At 36.9% G+C, this 21,666-nt stretch overlaps 1 protein-coding gene across 2 annotated transcripts in view; it reads left to right on the plus strand.

The window, feature by feature from the left end:
* LOC124746297 (U11/U12 small nuclear ribonucleoprotein 48 kDa protein-like) overlaps window positions 1-21,406 on the plus strand; it is a 74,378-nt gene extending 52,972 nt beyond the window's left edge. For both annotated transcript variants that reach the window (XM_047248941.1, XM_047248942.1), the window contains exons 4-6: window positions 7,849-7,999; window positions 17,730-17,859; window positions 20,201-21,406. In XM_047248941.1, coding sequence (XP_047104897.1) covers window positions 7,849-7,999; window positions 17,730-17,859; window positions 20,201-21,220 — 1,301 coding nt within the window. In that variant the 3' untranslated portion in view covers window positions 21,221-21,406. The remainder of the gene's footprint in view (window positions 1-7,848; window positions 8,000-17,729; window positions 17,860-20,200) is intronic.
* Window positions 21,407-21,666: the final 260 nt, after the last annotated feature.

Below are 21,666 nucleotides of genomic sequence, written 5' to 3' on the forward strand. Positions count from 1 at the left end.
TTCATACTATGCAGTCGTTATAAACAAACATCCAAGGAAATAGAGACTACAGCTTAGTAGTTTTAAAACAAAGCATAGGGCTATAGGTAGAGAAGTGCTGAATAAAACGTGTTTGGCTGTCAAGAAGGCAAAGCAAGAACCCTTCAACATCTGCTGCAGCAGAATATTGTCATATCACAAAAGCCAAAGAAGTGTTGGTTGTATATCAAAGCTGTGTGGTACAAAAATTAGTGTCCAGGAGCTCATGGATGAGACAGGAATTGAAATTAAGGGTAGGAAAACAAAAGCAGAAATGCTTGCATCCATTTTCAAATGTTCCTTTAGAATGGGAAACCTAGGAGTGTTGCCCCAATTTAACACACATACCACTTCATTTATTATGAAACAAATATTAACATAAAATTTAATCTATTACAAGACAAATTTTAATAATTATTTGAAATTAGCTTTCCGAATGAACTTGTTAGAAAGGACATTAAACAGCCATATAACAAAAGAAAAAAGGAAAAGAAAAGAAACTGTGTGATCCTGCAATAGTCTCACACTACAAAAACCACTCAAAATTACTGAGAAAAGTTATTTAAAAAATAAAGGAACATTGACCTCATGCCAGAAATCAGTATTTCCGACAACAGGCTATACAGAATGTAGTGAAATGAGAGGCATGATAACAGGCCACAGAATAGGATAACATCACTGCTGAATAAAATGGAAGGGCTACAAATGATCAGTCACATATATCAGATATGTTTAACAATCATTCCTTAAATATAGTTGAAAATATAAGGACAAACTATTCAAGAAAAGAATTGCAGCAGTTCACTGAAAAAACAACTCTCTTAAAATTCAGTCGCGTGAATGTTTCACCAACTTCACCTTCTGAAATTAAGAAAATTATATATTCTCTAAAAAATAAAAACTCATCTGGATTTGATTGTGTTCCAAGCAGAGTGCTAAAGATTCATACACATATAATAAACCTTACATTAAATATGTAATGCATCACTAACTCATGGCATTTTTCCAGAGAGATTGAAAAATAGGGTATGATCAAAAGGCAATGGAAATCAACTACATCCCCGTCAAGTAATCCCCCCTTAGATGTAATAACTTCTGCCAGCACTTTTTCCAATCTTGGAGACACTTCTGGAACTAACTTACCTTTGTGGGTTTCAGTTCCTTCAGCGATTCGTTATCATCTCAGCAATGGTGGCAAAATGATGTTCTTTCATAGTTCCCTTCAGCTTTGATAGTAGAAAGAAGTTGCAGGGGTCCATGATCCAGGAAATACGGTGGCTAAGGCAAAAAAATGATTTGTTTTTTGCCAAAAAATCACGAACAAGCATTGAGGTGTGAGTGGGAGCATTATCATGATGCAATTTCCACGAGCGCTTTTGCCACAGTCCTGGTCATACAAACAGCACGTAAGTTTCAGGCAGTATTCCTTATTCACCGTATGACCATAAGACAGGAACACATGATGCAATACCCCATTGTAATTTAAAAAAACAGTGAGGAGAACTTCCCATGTGCCTGATCTTTTTTTTGCCCCCCCCCCCCCCCCCCCCCCAGGCAGCTTCCATTGAGGCGATTGAGCCTTGGTTTCGATGTCGTACTGAGCAATGTGTACATGACATTCTTGGTTGAAATTCAACAATTTTGGAACAAGCTTTGTTACCATCTGTTTCATGTGCAAAACATCTGAAAAAATTGCTTGGCTTAAGCCAAAGGATTTGCTGACATCATCAGCAACCCGTCTTGCAGTGATTCGGCAGTTTTCTAGAACCATTTTTTTTTTTTTTAATTTCTTCCACATTGTCATCAGTAATTGATGAGCTAGTGCATCCAGATCAGTCACTGTCTTCAAAGCCTTCTTGACCCTCTTAGAAACATTTATACCACTCATAAACTCTTGTCTTACTCATAATAGATTCGCCAAAAGCCACAGTCAATATTTCGAATGTCATGCTGCACTTAATTCGATTTTTCAAGAAAAATTTAATGCAAATTCTTCGATCCATCTTTTTCGTAAGTAAAAATCCTCCAAGAACTTGAAAACACGAAAACTATAACCTTCCCGGCTGTCAACCACAAACTAAATATTCATTACAACTGAAAATGCAAACATACATCAGCAGCTTGTGTGCCAACCAGATAAAAAAAAGCTTTGAAAATCAGATTTGTAAAACTTGTAAAATTAAAAAAATCCCATTACTTTTTGATTATGTCTCATATGTCATTGTGAAACCCCTCTATAAGAAAGGTGATAGTGATGTCAATAACTGCTGACCTGTTCCAGTACTGACACCTTTTTCCAAAATTTTTAAGGTGATGTATTCTAGAATAGCATCCCACCTGAGCAATAATAATACCCTCAATGAATCATAATTTGAATTTCAGAAGAATTGCTCAATTGAGAATGCCACTTACTAGGACTGTTGATATTTTAAAAAATATCTGGAATCAGATATATCAATAATTAAGAAAATGTCTCGGCCTTTGGTACGATGATTATTGATATATCAACGGCAAAAATATCGGGTGCACTTTGTAAATACACTGCCAGTTTTAGAGCTGTATATTTAAGTATTGATTTATTATTAGATATTCTGTACATAAATGATGTAGCAGCCTGCTTATCCCCTGTAGAGCAAGAATTGAAAGGAAAAAAATGCACGTTTACGTTTTCATGCTTGGTGATAATCACTTTGCTAACAATGGTAACTACAGGTAAGTGACAAAATAGAAGGTGTTTGATGGGTCCATCGTTCGGTTTCGTCACGTATGTGATTTCTCTGGAACTCTTCTTGCTGATGTCCCTGTCTTTTCACTTCTACAAACACCAACGACCTAGCAGTTGGGTCAAAATAGTGTGGTGAAGTTAAACAGTGCAGTTTTTGTCGGTAGCACCAAGCGCCAATTACATCAGCATTTCCTCTCACGTCTCCTTCCACTGCAAAGTCCAATCTTGTCATTTAGATTTTTGTTTATCAGTTTCAGCAAGCATTTGTGAAGAGTGCTGATGTGAAGAAATAGTGCACTAATTTTATTAAAATTTGTTTTTTAACACAATTGGTGTGCTATTTCTTCATATCAGATACCTTGTTATTCCACTCTCACTGCCGCCCCTCAGTGCAGTTGGACTTCTTCTTTGGGCCATATGTACTTGCTTCAAACAGTCAGAGGGAAATACTGGACGTGATGAAAGCTGAAAAAGTAGAAAGAATCCTTCACACAGTGAAAGTAATATTATGTTCTACTACAATTAAAAAAAAAAAAACTTCAAACATGTATTGAAAATTAAAATACTGGCACTTGATATTGCCATTTCGATATCGATATATAAGTGACAAAAATATTCCCAATATACAGGGTGATTCAAAAAGAATACCACAACTTTAGGAATTTAAAACTCTGCGAAGACAAAAGGCAGAGCTAAGCACTATCTGTCGGCGAATTAAGGGAGCTATAAAGTTTCATTTAGTTGTACATTTGTTCGCTTGAGGCGCTGTTGACTAGGCGTCAGCGTCAGTTGATGCTAAGATGGCGACCGCTCAACAGAAAGCTTTTTGTGTTATTGAGTACGGCAGAAGTGAATCGACGACAGTTGTTCAGCGTGCATTTCGAACGAAGTATGGTGTTAAACCTCCGGTTAGGTGGTGTATTAAACGTTGGTGTAAACAGTTTACAGAGAATGGGTGTTTGTGCAAAGGGAAAAGTTCTGGACGGCCGAGACAGAGCACTTCATGACTGGCCTCCAAGAAGCCCTGATCTTACCCCCTGCGATTTTTTCTTATGGGGGTATGTTAAGGATATGGTGTTTCGGCCACCTCTTAGCCACCATTGATGATTTGAAACGAGAAATAACAGCAGCTATCCAAACTGTTACGCCTGATATGCTACAGAGAGTGTGGAACGAGTTTGAGTATCGGGTTGATATTGCTCGTGTGTCTGGAGGGGGCCATATTGAACGTCTCTGAACTTTTTTTTGAGTGAAAAAAAAAACCTTTTTAAATACTCTTTGTAATGATGTATAACAGAAGGTTATATTATGTTTCTTTCATTAAATACACATTTTTAAAGTTGTGGTATTCTTTTTGAATCACCCTGTATATCGATATCTTTTGGAAAAAATATCGATATATTGATATTTTATCATCAGCCCTGCTACTTACACATTCACTCATCAAATTTACCAGCATTAAATAACAAAATAATACCGGTTAGTATTTTTTGGAACATATCAAAGGTATTTGATTTTGTGAATCACAGTTTTCATCTAGACAAACTGAAGTTTTATGCAATTGGTGGTATAGCCAACCAATGGATAACGTCATATCTAACCAAAAGAATGCAGAAAGTTGTACTTAATAATTCAACCAATGTAATCAGGGAAGATTCTTCTGACTGAGGAGAAAACACATATAGGGTTCCCCGAGGCTCAGTTTTAGATTCGCTGTTGTTCCTCGTATGTGTAAACGATATTTTGTCCAGTATACAACAAGCAGATTTAGTGCTTTTTGCAGATAACACTACTGTTCTAATCAACCCAAGCATGCATACTGCAACAGTAGAAATGGTAAATAGTATCTTAAAGCTATTGTTGACTGGTTTTCTGTAAAGGGTCTTACTGTAAATTTCAGAAAGACACAACGTATTCAGTTCTGCACATGTAGAGGTTCTATTAAAAAAATGTATATGTATGATATTTAGTGTGGAAATAACAACTATCAAAGAAATTTCAAAAACTTTAGCTATCCATAATGATGAGAATTTAAACTGGAAAAAGATGATTTTGAAATGCATAAAATAACTTAGAATCATTGCAAATCTTTGGGAGAGACGAATCACTAAGTTGACATATTTTGCATAGTTTCATTGAGTGACTTATGGAATGATGTTCTGTAATAACTCATGCTTAAGAAAGAACTCGTCATTGCTCAAAAACATGTTGTAAGAACAGTATGCGGTGCTCACCGATGATCATCTTGTAGACATCTATTTAGGGAGCTGGGCATTCTGACAACTGTTTCACAGAATATTTATTTCCCATGAAGTTTGTTGTAAATAATCCACTGTAGCTCAAAAGGAACAGTGATGTACATAATTACAGTACCAGAATGTAAAATTACATTCAATACTCCATATTAAGGTTTGACTTGGTGCAGAAAGGGGTGCACAATACTGCAACCAACATTTTTGATAACTTATCCAATGATATAAAGTGTCCGATAGTCAGCAAAGTAAAATTTGATAACAAACTGAAAAAGTTACTGCTGGATAACTCTTTCCGTTCTGTTGAAGAATTTCTGTAGCTATAATGTATAGAAGGTGGTGGGTAGGAATTACTAACTTCAATCTGAATTTCTAAAAAAAGAAAAAACGCACCACCTTTTAAATGATCAGCATTTAGCCACACTTACAAATGAACGTGTAATTTGAATGTAAAATAACTCTTTCCACATCATTATGATGTATCATGCAAATGATCTGTGTAACATGATAATAACTAACTGCAAAGATGAGTGAAAAAGATATTAGTGTAAGTGGCATTGAAAAATATCAGGAATATTTAAAACTGAACAAAGCTCCAGAGCTGCCTGATGGAATCCATATCAGATTCTATATTGAATTTGTGGCTGTGTTAGCCCCTGTTTTAAACAAAATGTACTGAAAATCTTTCCAAATGAAAACTGTGCCCAGTAGTTAGAAGAAAGCACAGGTCACACCCATATGCAAGAAGGGCATCATAAGTGATCCACAAAAGTACCATCCAATATACTTGACATGTATTTGTTGTGGAATCTTAGAACATTTTTGGGGCTAAAATGTTATGAGATGCCTCAAACAGAATGACTTCCACCATGTCAACCTGCACGGATTCTGAAAACATCATTTGTGTGAAACTCAACTCACACTTTTCTCACACGACACCCTGAAAGTCATGGATCAGGACAGTCTTGTAGATGCAGTATTTCTTGACTTCTGAAAGGCATTTGAGTCAGTACCACACATACATTTATTATCGAAAGTATGATCATATGGTGTATCGATTGAGATTTGTCACTGAATTGAGAATTTCTTGGTGGAGATTGAGACAGCATGTTATCTTGGCTGTAGAATCATCAACAGGTGTAGAAGTAACTTCAAGCGTTCCCCAAGGAAGCAAGTTGGTACCCTTACTGTTCACATTGTATATTAATGACTTTGCAGATGATCTTAGACTTTTCGCAGGTGATGCAGTTGTCTCTGTTGAAATACTATCTAAAAGAAGGAGCCCAAATATTCAGTCAGATCTCAGTAAGATTTCATTCGAAGATTGCGTACTTGCTTGAAATGTACAGAAACATATTTTGGTGCACTTTACAAAATAAAATAAAAAAACACTCATTATCCTACGATACAATATAAGTGAGTCACAGTTGGAATCAATCAACTTGTACAAATCCCTGGGAGTAACAATCTGTAGAGATATGAAATTGAAATTGAATGATCCCATAGGTAAAGCAGGTGGTAGAATACTAGGGAAATGAAATCGGTCTACAAAGGTGATTGTATGCCAAACATTCATACCACCTATCCTAGAGTATTGCTCAAGTATGTACGATGCGTTCCAAATAGTACTAACGGGGGATATTGAACATATACAAAGAAGGGCAGCACTTATTGTGACTGGTTTGTTTGACATTTGGGAGTGTGTCGCAGAGAGTCTAAGCGAAGTGAAGTGGCGGAGTCTTGAAGACAGATGCGAACTGTCCCATAAAAGCCTACTTGGAAAGTTTCTAGAAGCAGCTTTAAGTGATGAATCTAGGAATATACAACAAGCCCTAAGTATCACTACCATAGCGAACACAAAGAGAATAGGGTTATTACAGTACATACAAAGGCCTTCAAGTAAGCACTCTTTCCATGCTCTGTATACAAATAGAAAGGAAAAAGCTACTAATAAATGGTGCAATAAAAGTACCCTCTGCTATGCATTTCACAGTGGTTTGCAGAGTACAGATGTAAATTTAGAAGCAAATTGGCATAGCTGAGTTATCAATCTTGATTTGTTGTGTAGTTCAAACAGGCAGACATATTTAGTCTGTCAAATTGTATGAAGTATTTAAACAATTGAAAATCCTAACTGGAATAACAACAATGCAGATTAGGCTAGATTACTGCTTCCCACGTAAAGGAAATGTTGAGCAGCAGATAGGCACATTTAAAACTAGGCTAAGCTAATGGACGAAGTCCTTCTTCAGGTTTAGAAAAACACACAAATGTTCTTACATGCACAACTCATACACACTACCTCTGTCGTCTTTGGGCCCTGAGGCCTGAGAGGAAGTAAATTAATGTAAGTATGTTATAAAATAGAGTTACATGTGATAATTCAGGCCTCAGGCTCAGTGGCTAGAAGCAACAAATGCTGTGTGTGTGTGTGTGTGTGTTTGTGTGTGTGTGTGTGTGTGTGTGTGTGTGTAAATCTGATTTTGTGCATTAGTGTAGCCTACATTTAAATGTTATTGTCTGCCACTGATTGCTTCCTCTGTGTCATGAGCAGCAACCAATTTTGATTTAATTCATGTTGTATGAAATATTCGATGGAGGATGGGATGAACTATCTTCATTTAGTTCTCAAAACAACATGATTTAAAATGATGAAAAAAGATAGATATCCCATTAGAATGTTATTGTACAAGGCTGACAGCAAAGATAATGTGTCCTTCATCATTATTTTGTATTTCATGATGAGCATAAATATAATATTGTTGTAATGAAGTTGTTGTGATGAACTTAAGTCACAGTGTTGCAGTTGACAAATAGATTTGTTGTAAATGTGATGAAATGGTATTTTTTCAGATAATTCAACACTTGAGGCGAGAAATGTGCCACAGACAGCAGAGAGGCTAATGTCCGACTTTAGCAGTTCTGAAAGGCTCGCTCTTTATAATTATGCAGTTGCGAATACAATGCCTCCAGCATTTCTGAAAGCAGACGAGCTCAGTATCTCGTAAGTTGATATCTTATATTATTTATTTCATTTGCTTATAAAGTCTCGTAGTACCTGAAACTTTTGTGCTCTTAGTTAAGATATTCAGTCATGGAAAATTACAAAAAGGTTGTTTCCTACTCACTATATAGCGGAGATCCTGAGTCGCAGACATGAGCAACAAAAAGACTGTCAGAAAATGAGCTTTCTTTGAACACACACACGCACACACACACACACACACACACACACACACACACACACACACACACACACACCAGAGACTGCGGTCATGTATGTGTTGCGTTTGCATGAGTGTGTGTGTGTGTGTGTGTGTGTGTGTGTGTGTGTGTGTGTGTGTGTGTTTTTCATCTCCAATGAAGCCCTTGTTGGTTGAAAACTCATTTTCTGATAGCCTTTTTGTAGTGCATGTCTGCAACTCTGCATTTCCACTATCCTTTTCATAATATTCTTAGTCAACATATGAAATATTTTTAATTATTTCTATGACAGAAATTAACCCTGTATTGCATGACCCCTTTTAGGGGACCAATTAAAGTGAAAAAAATATCTGCGGTTAGGGTCTGGAACACAAAATACTATGTAACAGGTTGAAAATATAAATTTAGATTTATTCAGTAACTGTTGCCATATAGCGACAAACTGAAATTATTTGTTATTTATTAATCATTGTGTTACAGAGACATGGAAACAAAATCTGTGCTATCATTAAAAATCATTTTACATACCTTAAAAATGTAACTACTTGTGATCTAAATGTCAAAAATAATTTACTCTTTCAGTTACTTTCACGTGTGTTTATGTACACTTGACCTTCAGCAGAGACTATCAGTTTCGAACTGTTTCTGCGAACGGAGTAATGCTTGATGCAGCCAGATTGTATTTGTTGCCAGATGTCAACATCATGCATATACAAGCAGTTTCCTTAGCATTATAAGTAAATTTGCAGTTAGTTACCAAATGGTAACACCATGTAACAGAGGGTAATACCGTTTACATTATGTGTTGACTAGAGTTAAATGGTTTACATTAAAATTAATTACTTTGTGTTCTGTTTTAACTATTTTTATAACTGAATTGCATTAATTTAGTTTTCATAAATAATTGTGGAGCTTTCTCTTTCATGTGTGTGCCTGTCATCAGTCCAACGCTTATTCAGTGAGTGGTCTTCTTTACTCTTAAATTATCTACATTATGCCTGAACTTTCCTTACTATTTATACCACCTAGTGGCTTTCTTCTATCCTAAACCTTTTATCGACCTCCCTTTGTTACTGTCTCGTAACTTTCTCTCTCCTGTATTGTCATTCAGCCTTGTTCCCAGTGTTTTCCTTCTCGGTTTATACTTACGTGACTCAATGCTTCTGCTATTCACAGAATGATCCCCTTGACTCCTAAAATATGTACGTTCTGTGAGAACTTTCCATACTGTCAATTTATTTTCTCTTATGTATTCATGATGTGTGTTCATCTTGGGCAACAATTTAGGTTAATTAAACACATAAGACTATGATTAATTGTAAGATATTAATGCTTTGACTTATTTCTGCATTTAGTAGGCTGTAAAGGTTGCAGTAATTGTTAAATTTCTCATTGTGTCACTCTTTCTGAATGAGGCCTGGATACAAAAAATCATGATGAAGGTCCCATGAAGTAAAGTGAACAGTGTTAACACAGTTTTAATCCTGCCAGGAACTTTCATATCAGTGCACACTCCACTGCAGAGTGAAAATTGAATCTGGAAGAGATGTATTTAATTGTGTACATGAAATTAAATCTTTCCATCAGTAATTTTGAGTAGCTTTCCATTAATTCAAATTTTTATTGTATAATGTTATTGTTCATACATAACTTTCCTTAGGAATTCTACATGTATTCGCCACTCCCCATAAATATTTCTTTCCGTTCTTTCTTTTGTGGGAATAATCAAAATCCAAATGCCCAACTGTTTGAAATGAAAACATGAAAGTGCCTTTCAAAACCAGAGCACTATCGAGAAAGACCGGCATCCACATCCATCCTCAGCAAACCACATTATAGTGTATGGTGAAGGGTACTTTGTGTACCACTTTCACTGTGCACAATAATGATCGTATAAAAATCCTTTCAGGCATGCCTGGAGTTAATTTTGCCTCTGAAGATTTCTGACCGTTAAGAATGACATTCTGTATTGTAATTGCTAGGAACTTCTCATTCCAGTCATAAATCTAGTCTGATATTCCATATGCAAATATTTCATTCATTAGGTAACACTGCAAGCTTTATCGAACACCTTTTGGAACTCAAGACTATGGCATCAACATGGGTACCAGAATCTACTTACTTCTGGATCCTTGGATGACCAGAGCGATCTGTGTTTCACGCAACTGTTGTTTACATAATCTGTGTTGATTCCTATAAAACAGATTTTTGGTCACCAGAGAGATCAAAATACACAAGCATAAAACAGTATTTCAAAATTCTATGACCCATTGTTTTTTTGTGTCAGGTTGAAAACTTTTCTGGAAAATGCGGAATGATGTGCTTATGTTTCCAGTCAGTAGGAACACTTCATACTTCCTTTGATTAACAGTATACTACTGCTGGAAGAAGATAATTTCTTTCACTTACTGTATGTTCGAGGGCTGTTCAGAAAGTGAGGTCCAATCAGTCGCCAAATGGAAACCTCAGTGAAAATCCAATGAAGATTTACATAAATGGGTTCAACACTATGCTCATTGATCATGTCATGTTACTCTTTTCAGTTCTGAGTGCACAGTGAGCGCACAAAGATGCATAGAAAATAGTGTCTCCCACCAAGTATGAGTGTCTGTGGGAGATGTAGCAATTTGCCTACTGTATTTCTTCTTTGATTGACCTCAGTGTCGACATACTGGCTGAAAAATTAGGGTTTGGATGTGCAGCTACTGTCTACTGTAAATGATGTAGTTGACAGGTGCACAGTTGCCATTCACAGTCTTTTACTTTCACTTTTCACAACGCCCCAATCATACACAGTTATATATGTCCTCATTAATAGTTTGCAGGCGAACATCCACATACTGCTACAATAGTTTCCTGTTGAACATCAACAAGCAGTAAAAACCTAACCATACAGTTCACAGTCCTACGAATAAATTGCTTTAACACACAGCCTATTGGTGTAACACTTATTTCATTGTTAAGTTGATACATTGATGTCGTTTCAACCAACACAAGTTCCTCGTCTGAAACTCGGCCGTGGACTGAATGTCTCGGGACCAAAAATCGGGCCCTTACATATCACCACAATAATAGGGGCCTAAACCACACATTGTTTGAAGCTTAATTTACTGAAATTACAACTAAAACTTAACTCATTAAATTAACTGAATACATAAAAAAATTTGTTCCTTTTAACAGTTTCTTCTACTACAAGGTTTAGGCTGAATTATTTGTTTAAATGATGAAATTAACATACATCGTTATGTAAACAATACTTTTGACAAAACTGTTAAGTACTTTGGAATAAATGAAGGGCTGATTTTGCTAACATGTTTTCGAGTAGAGGCAAATAGATACTTTAAGATTACTAGTATTTCGTCTTCCAAATGTTTATAATTAGTATAGAATTTATATTTGTTTATATGTCAACAACAGAATTCAAGTTACGAAACAATTACTGATTAGACACTGTAATAAAAGATACTAACTAGTAATAGTCAAAATAAATTAGAAAATCAATTACATACATAAAACTAAGCACAAAATTAGATCTGGTGTTATATTCTTGGACTAAGGGTTAACCTTTCTCTTTCATGAAAACGCAGATTATATTCACGTATGTTAATGATAATCTGTTAAAACTGAAAAAAATGAATTTTAGGAGGCAGATGGCAAAACAAGAGGGGAAGTAAAATTATCCCAGCTTGCTTTGCCACAGAGATTTCGTCTGATTTCATCCAGCTCACAGAATATAACTGTCGTGCATTGCCTGCTGCCCTACAGTTCTCAGACTCACAGTGCAGGGGCAATGAGAACATCCCTACAACGTTTTCAGTGAGAAATGTCTGATTACTCACCATATAGGTCAGATTTTCATGTCTGCTCACATGAACCACTGGCTATGAGGACAACATTTTGGCACAGACAGCAAGCTGCAGATCAGTGTAGAGAACTGACAGAAGGCACAGGCGGATGCCTTTCATAACAAGGGTATTGGAAAGTTGGTACCACACTATGACAAATGTCTGGTGACTATGTAGAGAAGTATGAGGGTTTCCCAGAAAGTAATGCACTACATTTTTTTTCTCGGCTGCAAACAATGTTACGAATGCAAAATGTTACATATGTGTTATTTGAAGTTTCCTGAGTGAGCACGCCAATTGTCTGTGACTTCTGACAGATAACGTAGCTGCAGGACAGTTTCAAAATGGTGTCTGTAAGTTAAGTATGTTACAAGCAATGTGCCATCATTGAATTTCTGACTGCAGCGAAAGAAACTGTGGGAAATATTCACAAACGCTTGTGCATAAGTCTAATGAGCATCTGCTGTCGACAGAATTACAGTTAGTCGCTGTTCATGCAGGGTCAGGTCATCAGTAGGTGGTTCGGCGGATCTCCACGATTTCCAACTGTCGGGGAGAACATTCACGGCTGTCACACCTGACAAGTTGCAGCAAGCTGATGCTGTCATTCGCAAGGGCAGATGCATTACAAGTCGGTAGTTGATGCTGCATCTGTCAATCAACAAAGGAAGTGTGAATGCAGTTATCCACACTCTTGGATATTCAAAAGGGTGTGCAAGATGGATCTCACAGTGTCTAACAGTGGATCACAAATTGCACAGAAAAAATGGTTGTCTTGATTTGTTGCAACGTTTTGAAGCTGAGGGGGAGGTGTTCTCGTCTTGGATTGTGACAAGTGATGAAACCTGGGTTCACCATTTTGAACCCAAAACAAAACGACATTCGATGTAATGGCTCCATTCCCACTCCCTACAGAAGAAAAAATTCAAAGTAACTGCTTCCGCTGGTAGGATCATGATCATCATGCTCTGGGACTGTGAAGGTGTGATTCTCATTTATGTGAAGCCAATAGGTGGTACCATTAACTCAGAAGCATATGCCAACATATTAACAAAACTCAAGACACACTTCTGGTGACTTACGCGGCACAGCAACCCAGGAGATATTTTGCTGCAACATGATGACACTCAGTCCCACACAAGTCTGAGGACTGCTGAACACATCGCAAAAAAGAGGTGGATAGTGTTACCCCATCCACCCTACAGCCTTGACCAAGCCCCCTTGGATTACCACTTGTGTGGGCCATTAAAAGGTTGTCATTCGTGGAAGACATTTGTAGGACTTTGAGAGGGTGATTCATACAGTGAAGCACTGTCTCTGCCACCAGGACAAGGGTTTGTTTTGTGCTGGAGGGAGACCATAGAATGGAATGGAGATTATGTGGAAAAACAGGGTGTGTAGATAAAACACCATTCTGTCGTGTGTGTAATTCTCATTATGTTCAATAAAGAATTGTTGAAAAAAAAATGCAGTGCATTATGTTCTGGGCAACCCCGTAGCTGGAAGGTGTAGCCAACTGTAGCAAGTAAAACATTTTTTATTTTCACTGTAGTTTCCATTCCATGACCAGTTGGATCTTACTTTCTGAATAGCCCTCTTAGATTTACATAGGCAACCCATCAGGTTCAATCACCTTTCCTCTGTTGAGCTATTTTAGTTGATTTTTTTATCCGGCACTCACTTATTTCAATATCTGTCATTTTAGTATTCATACAGCAATTGGAAGGAGGGAACATAGTACAGTTTTCCTCAGTGAAACATTTTTGGAAAAAATCTTCTGTTTCAGTGCCACTATGGTCAGTGAGTGTGTGAACAGATGGCTTTGATCCATTACTGATTTAATGTAAGACCAAACTCCTTAGGGCTTGCTGTATGATCAGTAGATAGAAATTTACTTTTGAATATGTTGACTGCATCACATAGGCTATCCTTACGCTAATTTTGGATTGGTTCAGGTCTCGATCGCCTCCCCACCCCTCCACTTTGCCCTGCTCCAAGAGGCTTTGTTTGTGTTTAAATATGCAGCAGAGCTCTCTTTGCTTTTGGAGCAGCTTTCTAACACTGCCTTGAACCACCATGCTTTTTCCCCACTCCTTCCAACTGTACCCATTACATACCTATGCAAGACATACTGTCTTGAAGTTTGTCTGTTTATACTCAGTATTCTCAGTCTTGTGGATGAGTGCTTGATGATGATTGCCCATGTAGTCTGTTTATACTCAGTATTCTCAGTCTTGTGGATGAGTGTTTGATGATGATTGCCCAGGTAGTCTAAAATCTGTTTCATGTCACATTTAACAAGCAGAAATATCTTCCTAGCTCTCTTATATTCCTGCTGACACCCAAAGTCAGTGATGCTATAACAGCCTTATGACTACTAATTCCTGTTCTTTCAACCAAAAAAGAAAGAATTGTTCAGGCTATAAAGTTGTTGGTTGCTCTATTATGAAATGCAGGAGGGGACTGTTGGAGATCAAACAAACATAATGAGCAAGATGGTATGAATCATACGGTGACTTTCAATAGTCTTGATGGTCATTGGCTAAGGAATTCAATCATCTGACTGTGTCTTCTCATCCCACCTACATTTTACATCCTGAAATATTTTTGTATTTAAAACTGAGCCTCTGCAGAATCTGTCATGACAACGATTTGCTGCCTTCAAAAAGTTCGCCCTCACGCAATGTCGTACAAAGCTTATTTAATGTAGGCCGATCTTTGTTATGATTATAACCATATATGTGACACTGACTTGCTTCTTGTGGGAAGGAATCCAGATTTGTTACTCATTTCTGAATACTTCTGTTCTTTCCAAGTGTGTGAAGATAAGAGAGTCCTGTTTCACTTCTTTCCTTTTTGTTTTTTCTTTACCAGTTCGAAATACAATTGATTCTCTAGCATTAACTGTGGCTGTGGTTTGTGTGATTACCTTGGAACTGGTAAGAGGTGTCTCTAATTTTCCACCTCCTACTCAAAGCATTCCCACACATTACACACGAGCTAGTGTCTTTTAAACGCAATTCGTTGCCCGACTTTCTTTCCTGATGTGTTTTGCATCCAGAGTCCTGGGTCTCTCTCTTTTCTTTTGCATTTCATCAGATGTGACAATCACACTAAAAACAAATAAACGCAAACCTTGTAGCAAAATATTCAAGTTTCATGTACAGCACTAGGGCCAACATTGTAAGTGAACTGACCATTTGTTGTGACAGTTTGGCAAAAGTGAACAGGTCAAGTGTGACAGTGTGCACTCTGATTGGAGAATGACAGCTCCAACATGTGAAGTGTCAACTACCAAGTAATTTTACTGAGACTATAATCATGGTCCTATTGGAGTTGGCATGCCATTGTATTCCTCTGACCTTCAAACTGACTTACCTAGCCAGTCATAGGGCTCCTCCCTTTAACATGGACTCAGAACCAAGGTGCATTTATCACATTAACAACTATTGTTAGAGATGAAAGAAGTGATAAGTGACAGATAAAAATTGACCAAGTACCGATCGCAAGACCTTTAGATGTGTTAATGGTACTTTACCAATGAAACAATGAACAAAACCACACCTAATTTATAATACATAATAAACACATATCGGAAATCTAACTCTTGGAAGGCACAACAGAAATGTTGTGAAGCTGCATGCCCTGAGAGATGCATAACACTCTGATGTACAATTATAAAATTCTGATGCAGGCCAGTTGGAGATTATTATTCGCTTAGAGATTATTACACACTTATTCACTTGGAGATTATTACACACGTATTCAATGTCCTGAGGTATGTTGGGTAACAGCCACTGGAGCTGGCACTTATATATTTTGTAAATGAATGGTGGATCCAAGTCATTGTCAAAGTTAATCACATTGAATTTATATTGAGAGGTCACGCTGGTTATCAGACTACTTCTTCATAATGCTGTCAGTTTGTAGGTCCATGTGCCATTTGTGGGTGACCATTGTCTTATTTGAATGACCCTGCACAGTAATAATGAAATGATATTCAGCATTGTAGATTTAGAGAAAGCTTTTGACAATGTTGACTGGAATAATCTCTTTCAAATTCTGAAGGTGGCAGGGATCAAATGCAGGGAATGAAAGGCATTTTACAGTTTGTACAGAAACCAGATGGTGGTTATAAGAGTCAAGGGGCATGAAAGGGAAGCAGTGGTTGGGAATGGAGTGAGACAGGGTTTTAGCATATCCCTGATGTTATTCAGTTTGTATATTGAACAGGCAGTAAAGGAAACAAAAGAAAAATTTGGAGTAGGAATTAAAATCCATGGAGAAGAAATAAAAACTTCGAGGTTTGCCAAGGACATTGTCATTCTGTCAGAGACAGCAAAGGACCTGGAAGAGCAGTTGAACAGAATGCTCAGAATCTTGAAAGGAGGATGTAAGATAAACACCAACAAAAGCAAAATGAGGGTAATGGAATGTAGTCAAATTAAATCAGGTGGTGCTGAGGGAATTGGATTAGGAAGTGAGACACTTGAAGTAGTAGATGTGTTGCTATTTGGGGAGCAAAATAATTGATGGTAGTTGAAGTAGAGAGGATATAAAATGTAGACTGCCAATGGCAAGGAAGGCATTTCTGAAGAAGAGAAATTTGTTAATGTCGAGTATAGATTTAAGTGACAGCAAATCTTTTCTGAAAGTGTTTGTATGGAGTGTAGCCATGTATGGAAGTGAAACATGTATGATAAATAGTTTAGACAAGAAGAGAATAGAAGCTTTTGAAATGTGGTGCTACAGAAGAATGCTGAAGATTAGATTGATAGATCATGTGACTTATGAGGAGGTACTGAATAGAATTAAGGAGAAGAATAATTTGCGGCACAACTTGACAAGAAGAAGGAACCGATTGGTAGGACATGTTCTGAGGCATTAAGGGGTGACCAATTTAATATTGGAGGGCAGCGTGGAGGGTAAAAATTGGAGAGGGAGACCAAGAGATGAATACAATAAGCAGATTCATAAGGATGTAGGTTGCAGTAAGTACTTGGAGATGATGAAGCTTGCACAGGATAGGGTAGCATGGAGAGCCGCATTAAACCAGTCTCTGGACTGAAGACCACAATAACAACAACAACAACATTCAACACTGAAAATTATGCAGTGATATTTGTCGTCAGTCCTGGCTCCTGAATATATAACTACTTCAGACACAGCCATTTAAGATCTGTTGGTAAGAAAATCTTGTGTGTAGTAGCAATAGTGAACTTATATAATGGCTGCAGCATTTACAGGAGAACACAATGTGTTATGGAGAGTCTACCTCCTCTCGCAACAAGAAGCACAGAAAGCTGTGGGATTGTATGTTCTATAGCACATAATATTGTAGTACACTCTTGATGTTGTAAAAATGAACTGACAGAAGCCTCATGATATTTGTGGATGTAAGCATTGTTTGCACTGTAAGGGTGCTGTAACTGTGGACTGCTCTACAAGGGCCATTGTGTATTTTATTGATTGCTACAACTCTAATTACTATACTAAAAATATATGCCAGTTGGATCATTCCTTTGGTTTCCGTAAAAGGGTTTTGTTTTATGTTTTTATTTTCTTTGTGTAAGGTTTAGTTTGTTAGTGGAAAATTTCTGTTTTGTTGTGGTTTAATACATTATTTCATTAATGTTTAGTGACTGAATTGTAATTTGATTTAAAGCTTTTCATTTTTGTTTACAGCTATAAGAAGGATGAGGGAACACGTGCAAAAACGAAGTTGGAGTTGTTAATGGAAATGAGGGATGCAAAGCGACGAAGAATTAGTTATCGTAGCAAGAAAGTTCATACTAACCGAAAAAGCCATGTTGAGGTATACTGCGCAACTTATTTTAATACCTAACAACAATGCAAATTCCTTGATGGAACAATACATAAAATAGAGGAAAGGTAACAACTCGCCTATAACAGACTGATGTATGGCATATAGGAACCCATAACAGAAATGAGTCGTCTCACTAGCTTTCAAGCTCAAGCTCTTGCTCTTTTTCTTGCAAAAGTACACACACACACACACACACACACACACACACACACACACACACAGCAGTGACGAGACTAGTTATTGATGATCAATTATTGAGAGCAGCTGTCAGGGCAGCTAGAGGTGGTAAGCTGGTAGAGAAGGACGCATGAGGCAAGAACACTTTGTAGGGATATGGAATGGAATGATCACATAGGGTCAGTCATAGGAAAAAGCAGTTGGTACAATTTGGTTTACTGGTAGAATACCGGGGAAGTGCAATCAGTCTACAAAAGAGATTGCTTACAAATCACTTGTGCATCCAGTTATAGAAAATTGTTGAAGTGTGTGGATTCCATACCATATTGGAATAACAGGGATATTGAATGTATACAGATAAGTGCTGCACAAATGCTCACACTTGTGTTTAATCTGTGGGAGATTGACACAGTGAGACTGAGGGAACAGAACTGGCAGATTCTTGAAGATAGATGTAAACTATCCTGAGAAAATATATTAACAAAGCTTCAAGACCAGCTTTAAATGGTTTACATGATTACGCTAGGGATGTACCACAACCCCCATGTATTGCTCACATAGAAATCATGAGGATAAGATTAGAATAATTACTTTATGCACAGAGGCATTCAAACAGTCATTCTTCCCACGTCCTAAACATGAATGGAACAGGAAGAAAGCCTAATAAATGGCACAATGTGATGTATCTACCCTCTGCCTGGTGGTTTTCTGAGTATAGATGTAGATGTAGGTGTAGAACCAGAGTGATAAGCATCGTAAAACCATGGAGAACAGTCATTTTCGTGGCACTGAGCACACCAAACAAATGCTGCATTTTTACAGGTGTAAATTTCGTTTTTCAAGATATCTGTTGGAAAGCGAACGTCATTCACATTCATAAAGATGAGAATAAAGCAAAGTTGTGAAGTTAACCACACAAATCTGATCATTTCATCAAAGACTGGTGAGGACAATTGATGAACAATTGAATGAATTTTTATGCAATTTTTCCATCATTGAATTTGCATTCTTATTTGATCAGGTAGGTGCAGTTTTACAATTGCTTAATTAAGTTTTTACTTCACGGTGCAAATAAATGTCACTAGGAATTACTAATAAGGTTCATGTTGGTGGTAGTACTTGTGCAGTGTAAGTAGTCAGATGTCTACCATTTAATAAAATTTCATTGTGCAATGCGGAATAGATTTGTTCATCCCAGGAATAAGTCAGTAAGAGAAACCTTTCCTTTTTTTACATATGGCTTTACACTGTTGATTAAAAAAATCTTTATATAGCTTTGAAGTCAACGTTTGCCAATTTCGATGTCATGACTCTGACATTTTGATATTTTTTTGTTTTGCTTGTCGACCAATTTTTGAAACCTATGTCCAAAGGACCATGTTGTTTCCTTTAGACATATTAAGACTAGGGGCAACGATTGGATACATTTTTATAAAACATGATGATTAGATATTTGTTAATTAGCATATATTTGATGGATTTTGTATTTGAATGATATAGATATTTGAACTGAACAGGGGGGAAAAGAGATAGAAACTGACCAAAGTGAGGCTTGAACCAGCAATCCATTGATTATCCCATTACCAATCTTCAACGTTAGCCTTTAAGCCATGTGGTCTGTCAACAAAAACACCTTAACAATAATGAATGACTCTTCCTTAGAAAACTTCAAAGTCAACTTTCTCAAGCCTTTTTGTGAGTTGACTTGAACTGCTTTGGGGGACTGATATTTGAGTTCTGAACTTCACACACCATAAACATAAAAAATTATGAAAATCCTATTGCCAAGTTATCCTCTTGTAAGTGTAAATGTATGGTATATTTCTGATCTGATCCTCCAGTAACCATACCATGAGTCTCTTAACTGGTACTTTCTGATTAAAACTCTCATCAAAAATAAGTCTGCTTTTGTATATTTTACACTTATTTTGTTATTCTATAATTTCTTAATTTCCTTTGCCATTTGTGATAGTCTTTGGCCTTGACATGCTAGTAGTACCATTACTTAAAATCTGTCACTATGAATCTCACAGTTCCATGAATCATATAATACTTGGAATGGCTGTTTAGTGGATTACTTTATTCCTAACTAACCTATAAGTGTCAAAGATATGCTTTGTGCATGTGTTTACTTGTCTTTTTCTTCTTGCAGATATTACGGGAAGTTATACAAAATCAGATGGATTTCCTTCGGGAAATCAATAGTAAAGAAAACGAAGAAGGTGTTGGAAGTACAAGAAGTTCAGAAACTAATATTATAAAAGTGGAGAATGATACGACTGAGATCGATATACCGGAATGGAAGCGGAATAATCGTGACACAAAAAGTGAAACAAATGCTTATGACAGCAGTGGAGATTTTTCTAGGGTACAAAGGCATGATTCACAGGAATGGTACACAAAGGATAAATATGGTTCTAGGAAGAGGGACCCTGAGTCAAAGGTTCATAATGGGTCTTACAGAAGAGATGCTGGTTTAAGATATGATAAGTATGAACAAAGTTCAACAAATACAGACATGAGTCAGGTTCTTTATGATGATCATTCAGGCACTCAAAGTGAAAGTAGAAGAGAAAAAAATACTAATTGGTACTACAAAAGAAAGAGAGAGAGATCCGAGAGTAGTGACTGGGAAAGTGGAGACAATGAAAGAGCAAGAAAAGTGGAATCTACTTATTATGAAACAGAACGTAGCAAACATCACAAAAAACATGGCCATAGATCTGAATCTCACAGGTCACACGAAAGTTCATATTCTAGATCAGAGAAGAGAATCAAAGATGGAAAGAAAAGAATGTATGAGACTATGAGCACTAGTGAATTTGAGTATGGTGAAACAAGCAAATGTGACTCTGAGAAACAAAAATACCATGATGTAAAACACAAACAGTATAAATTGAAAGCAGTGAGCAGGAACTTTCACAGAAGTGACTCAGAGAGTAGTGAATTTTCGTACGGCAAGCAAACGGCTCAAGAACATAAAACTGCCCACACTTATGCATCAGAAGAGGAGTATGTTCATGATAAGGAAGAGAGTATCTCTAATAGTTATTATTCATATTGGAAGCACACCAAGGAGGAGAAAGAAGGGTCTGAGAAGAAAAGCAGACACCACAAGAAAAAGAAAAAGAAGAAAAAATCTAAATATGAAGATCGTAGCTCATCTGACTGAAGGCAATTGAAGATGAATCAGAGGTGCCAGAGCATTGTAATTGATTGTTTTTGTTTTTTAGTCATTCTGTGAGTTAAGAAACTCAGAAACCTGGCACTCTTTAAAACTTTTGACAAAAGGAAAATATGTTAAAACATTAGTTTATTCTTTCTTTGTTCTTGTAAATAAAGTGCTAATATTTTTTAATTTCTGTGATTCAATCTACCTGCCCATATAAAATGTCCTTGAATAATTACTTTTGCTTTTGTAGGTATAACCACTTTTATGGCTTTGTGCATCAAAAAAATAAATGAATTAGTGCTTAGAAAGTATGTACTTCCAGTGTAATGAGTGTGAACGTGTAGCGTCTGCATGCAACCACAAGTAGGGCCTAGATTATTTATGAATTAAGAGATTCTGTCGTGACTATGCTGAGGACATTTTGTCACTGACATATGTTGTGATCT

The sequence above is a fragment of the Schistocerca piceifrons genome, chromosome 1 (genome assembly GCF_021461385.2).
Source record: "Schistocerca piceifrons isolate TAMUIC-IGC-003096 chromosome 1, iqSchPice1.1, whole genome shotgun sequence".
NCBI lineage: Eukaryota > Metazoa > Arthropoda > Insecta > Orthoptera > Acrididae > Schistocerca > Schistocerca piceifrons.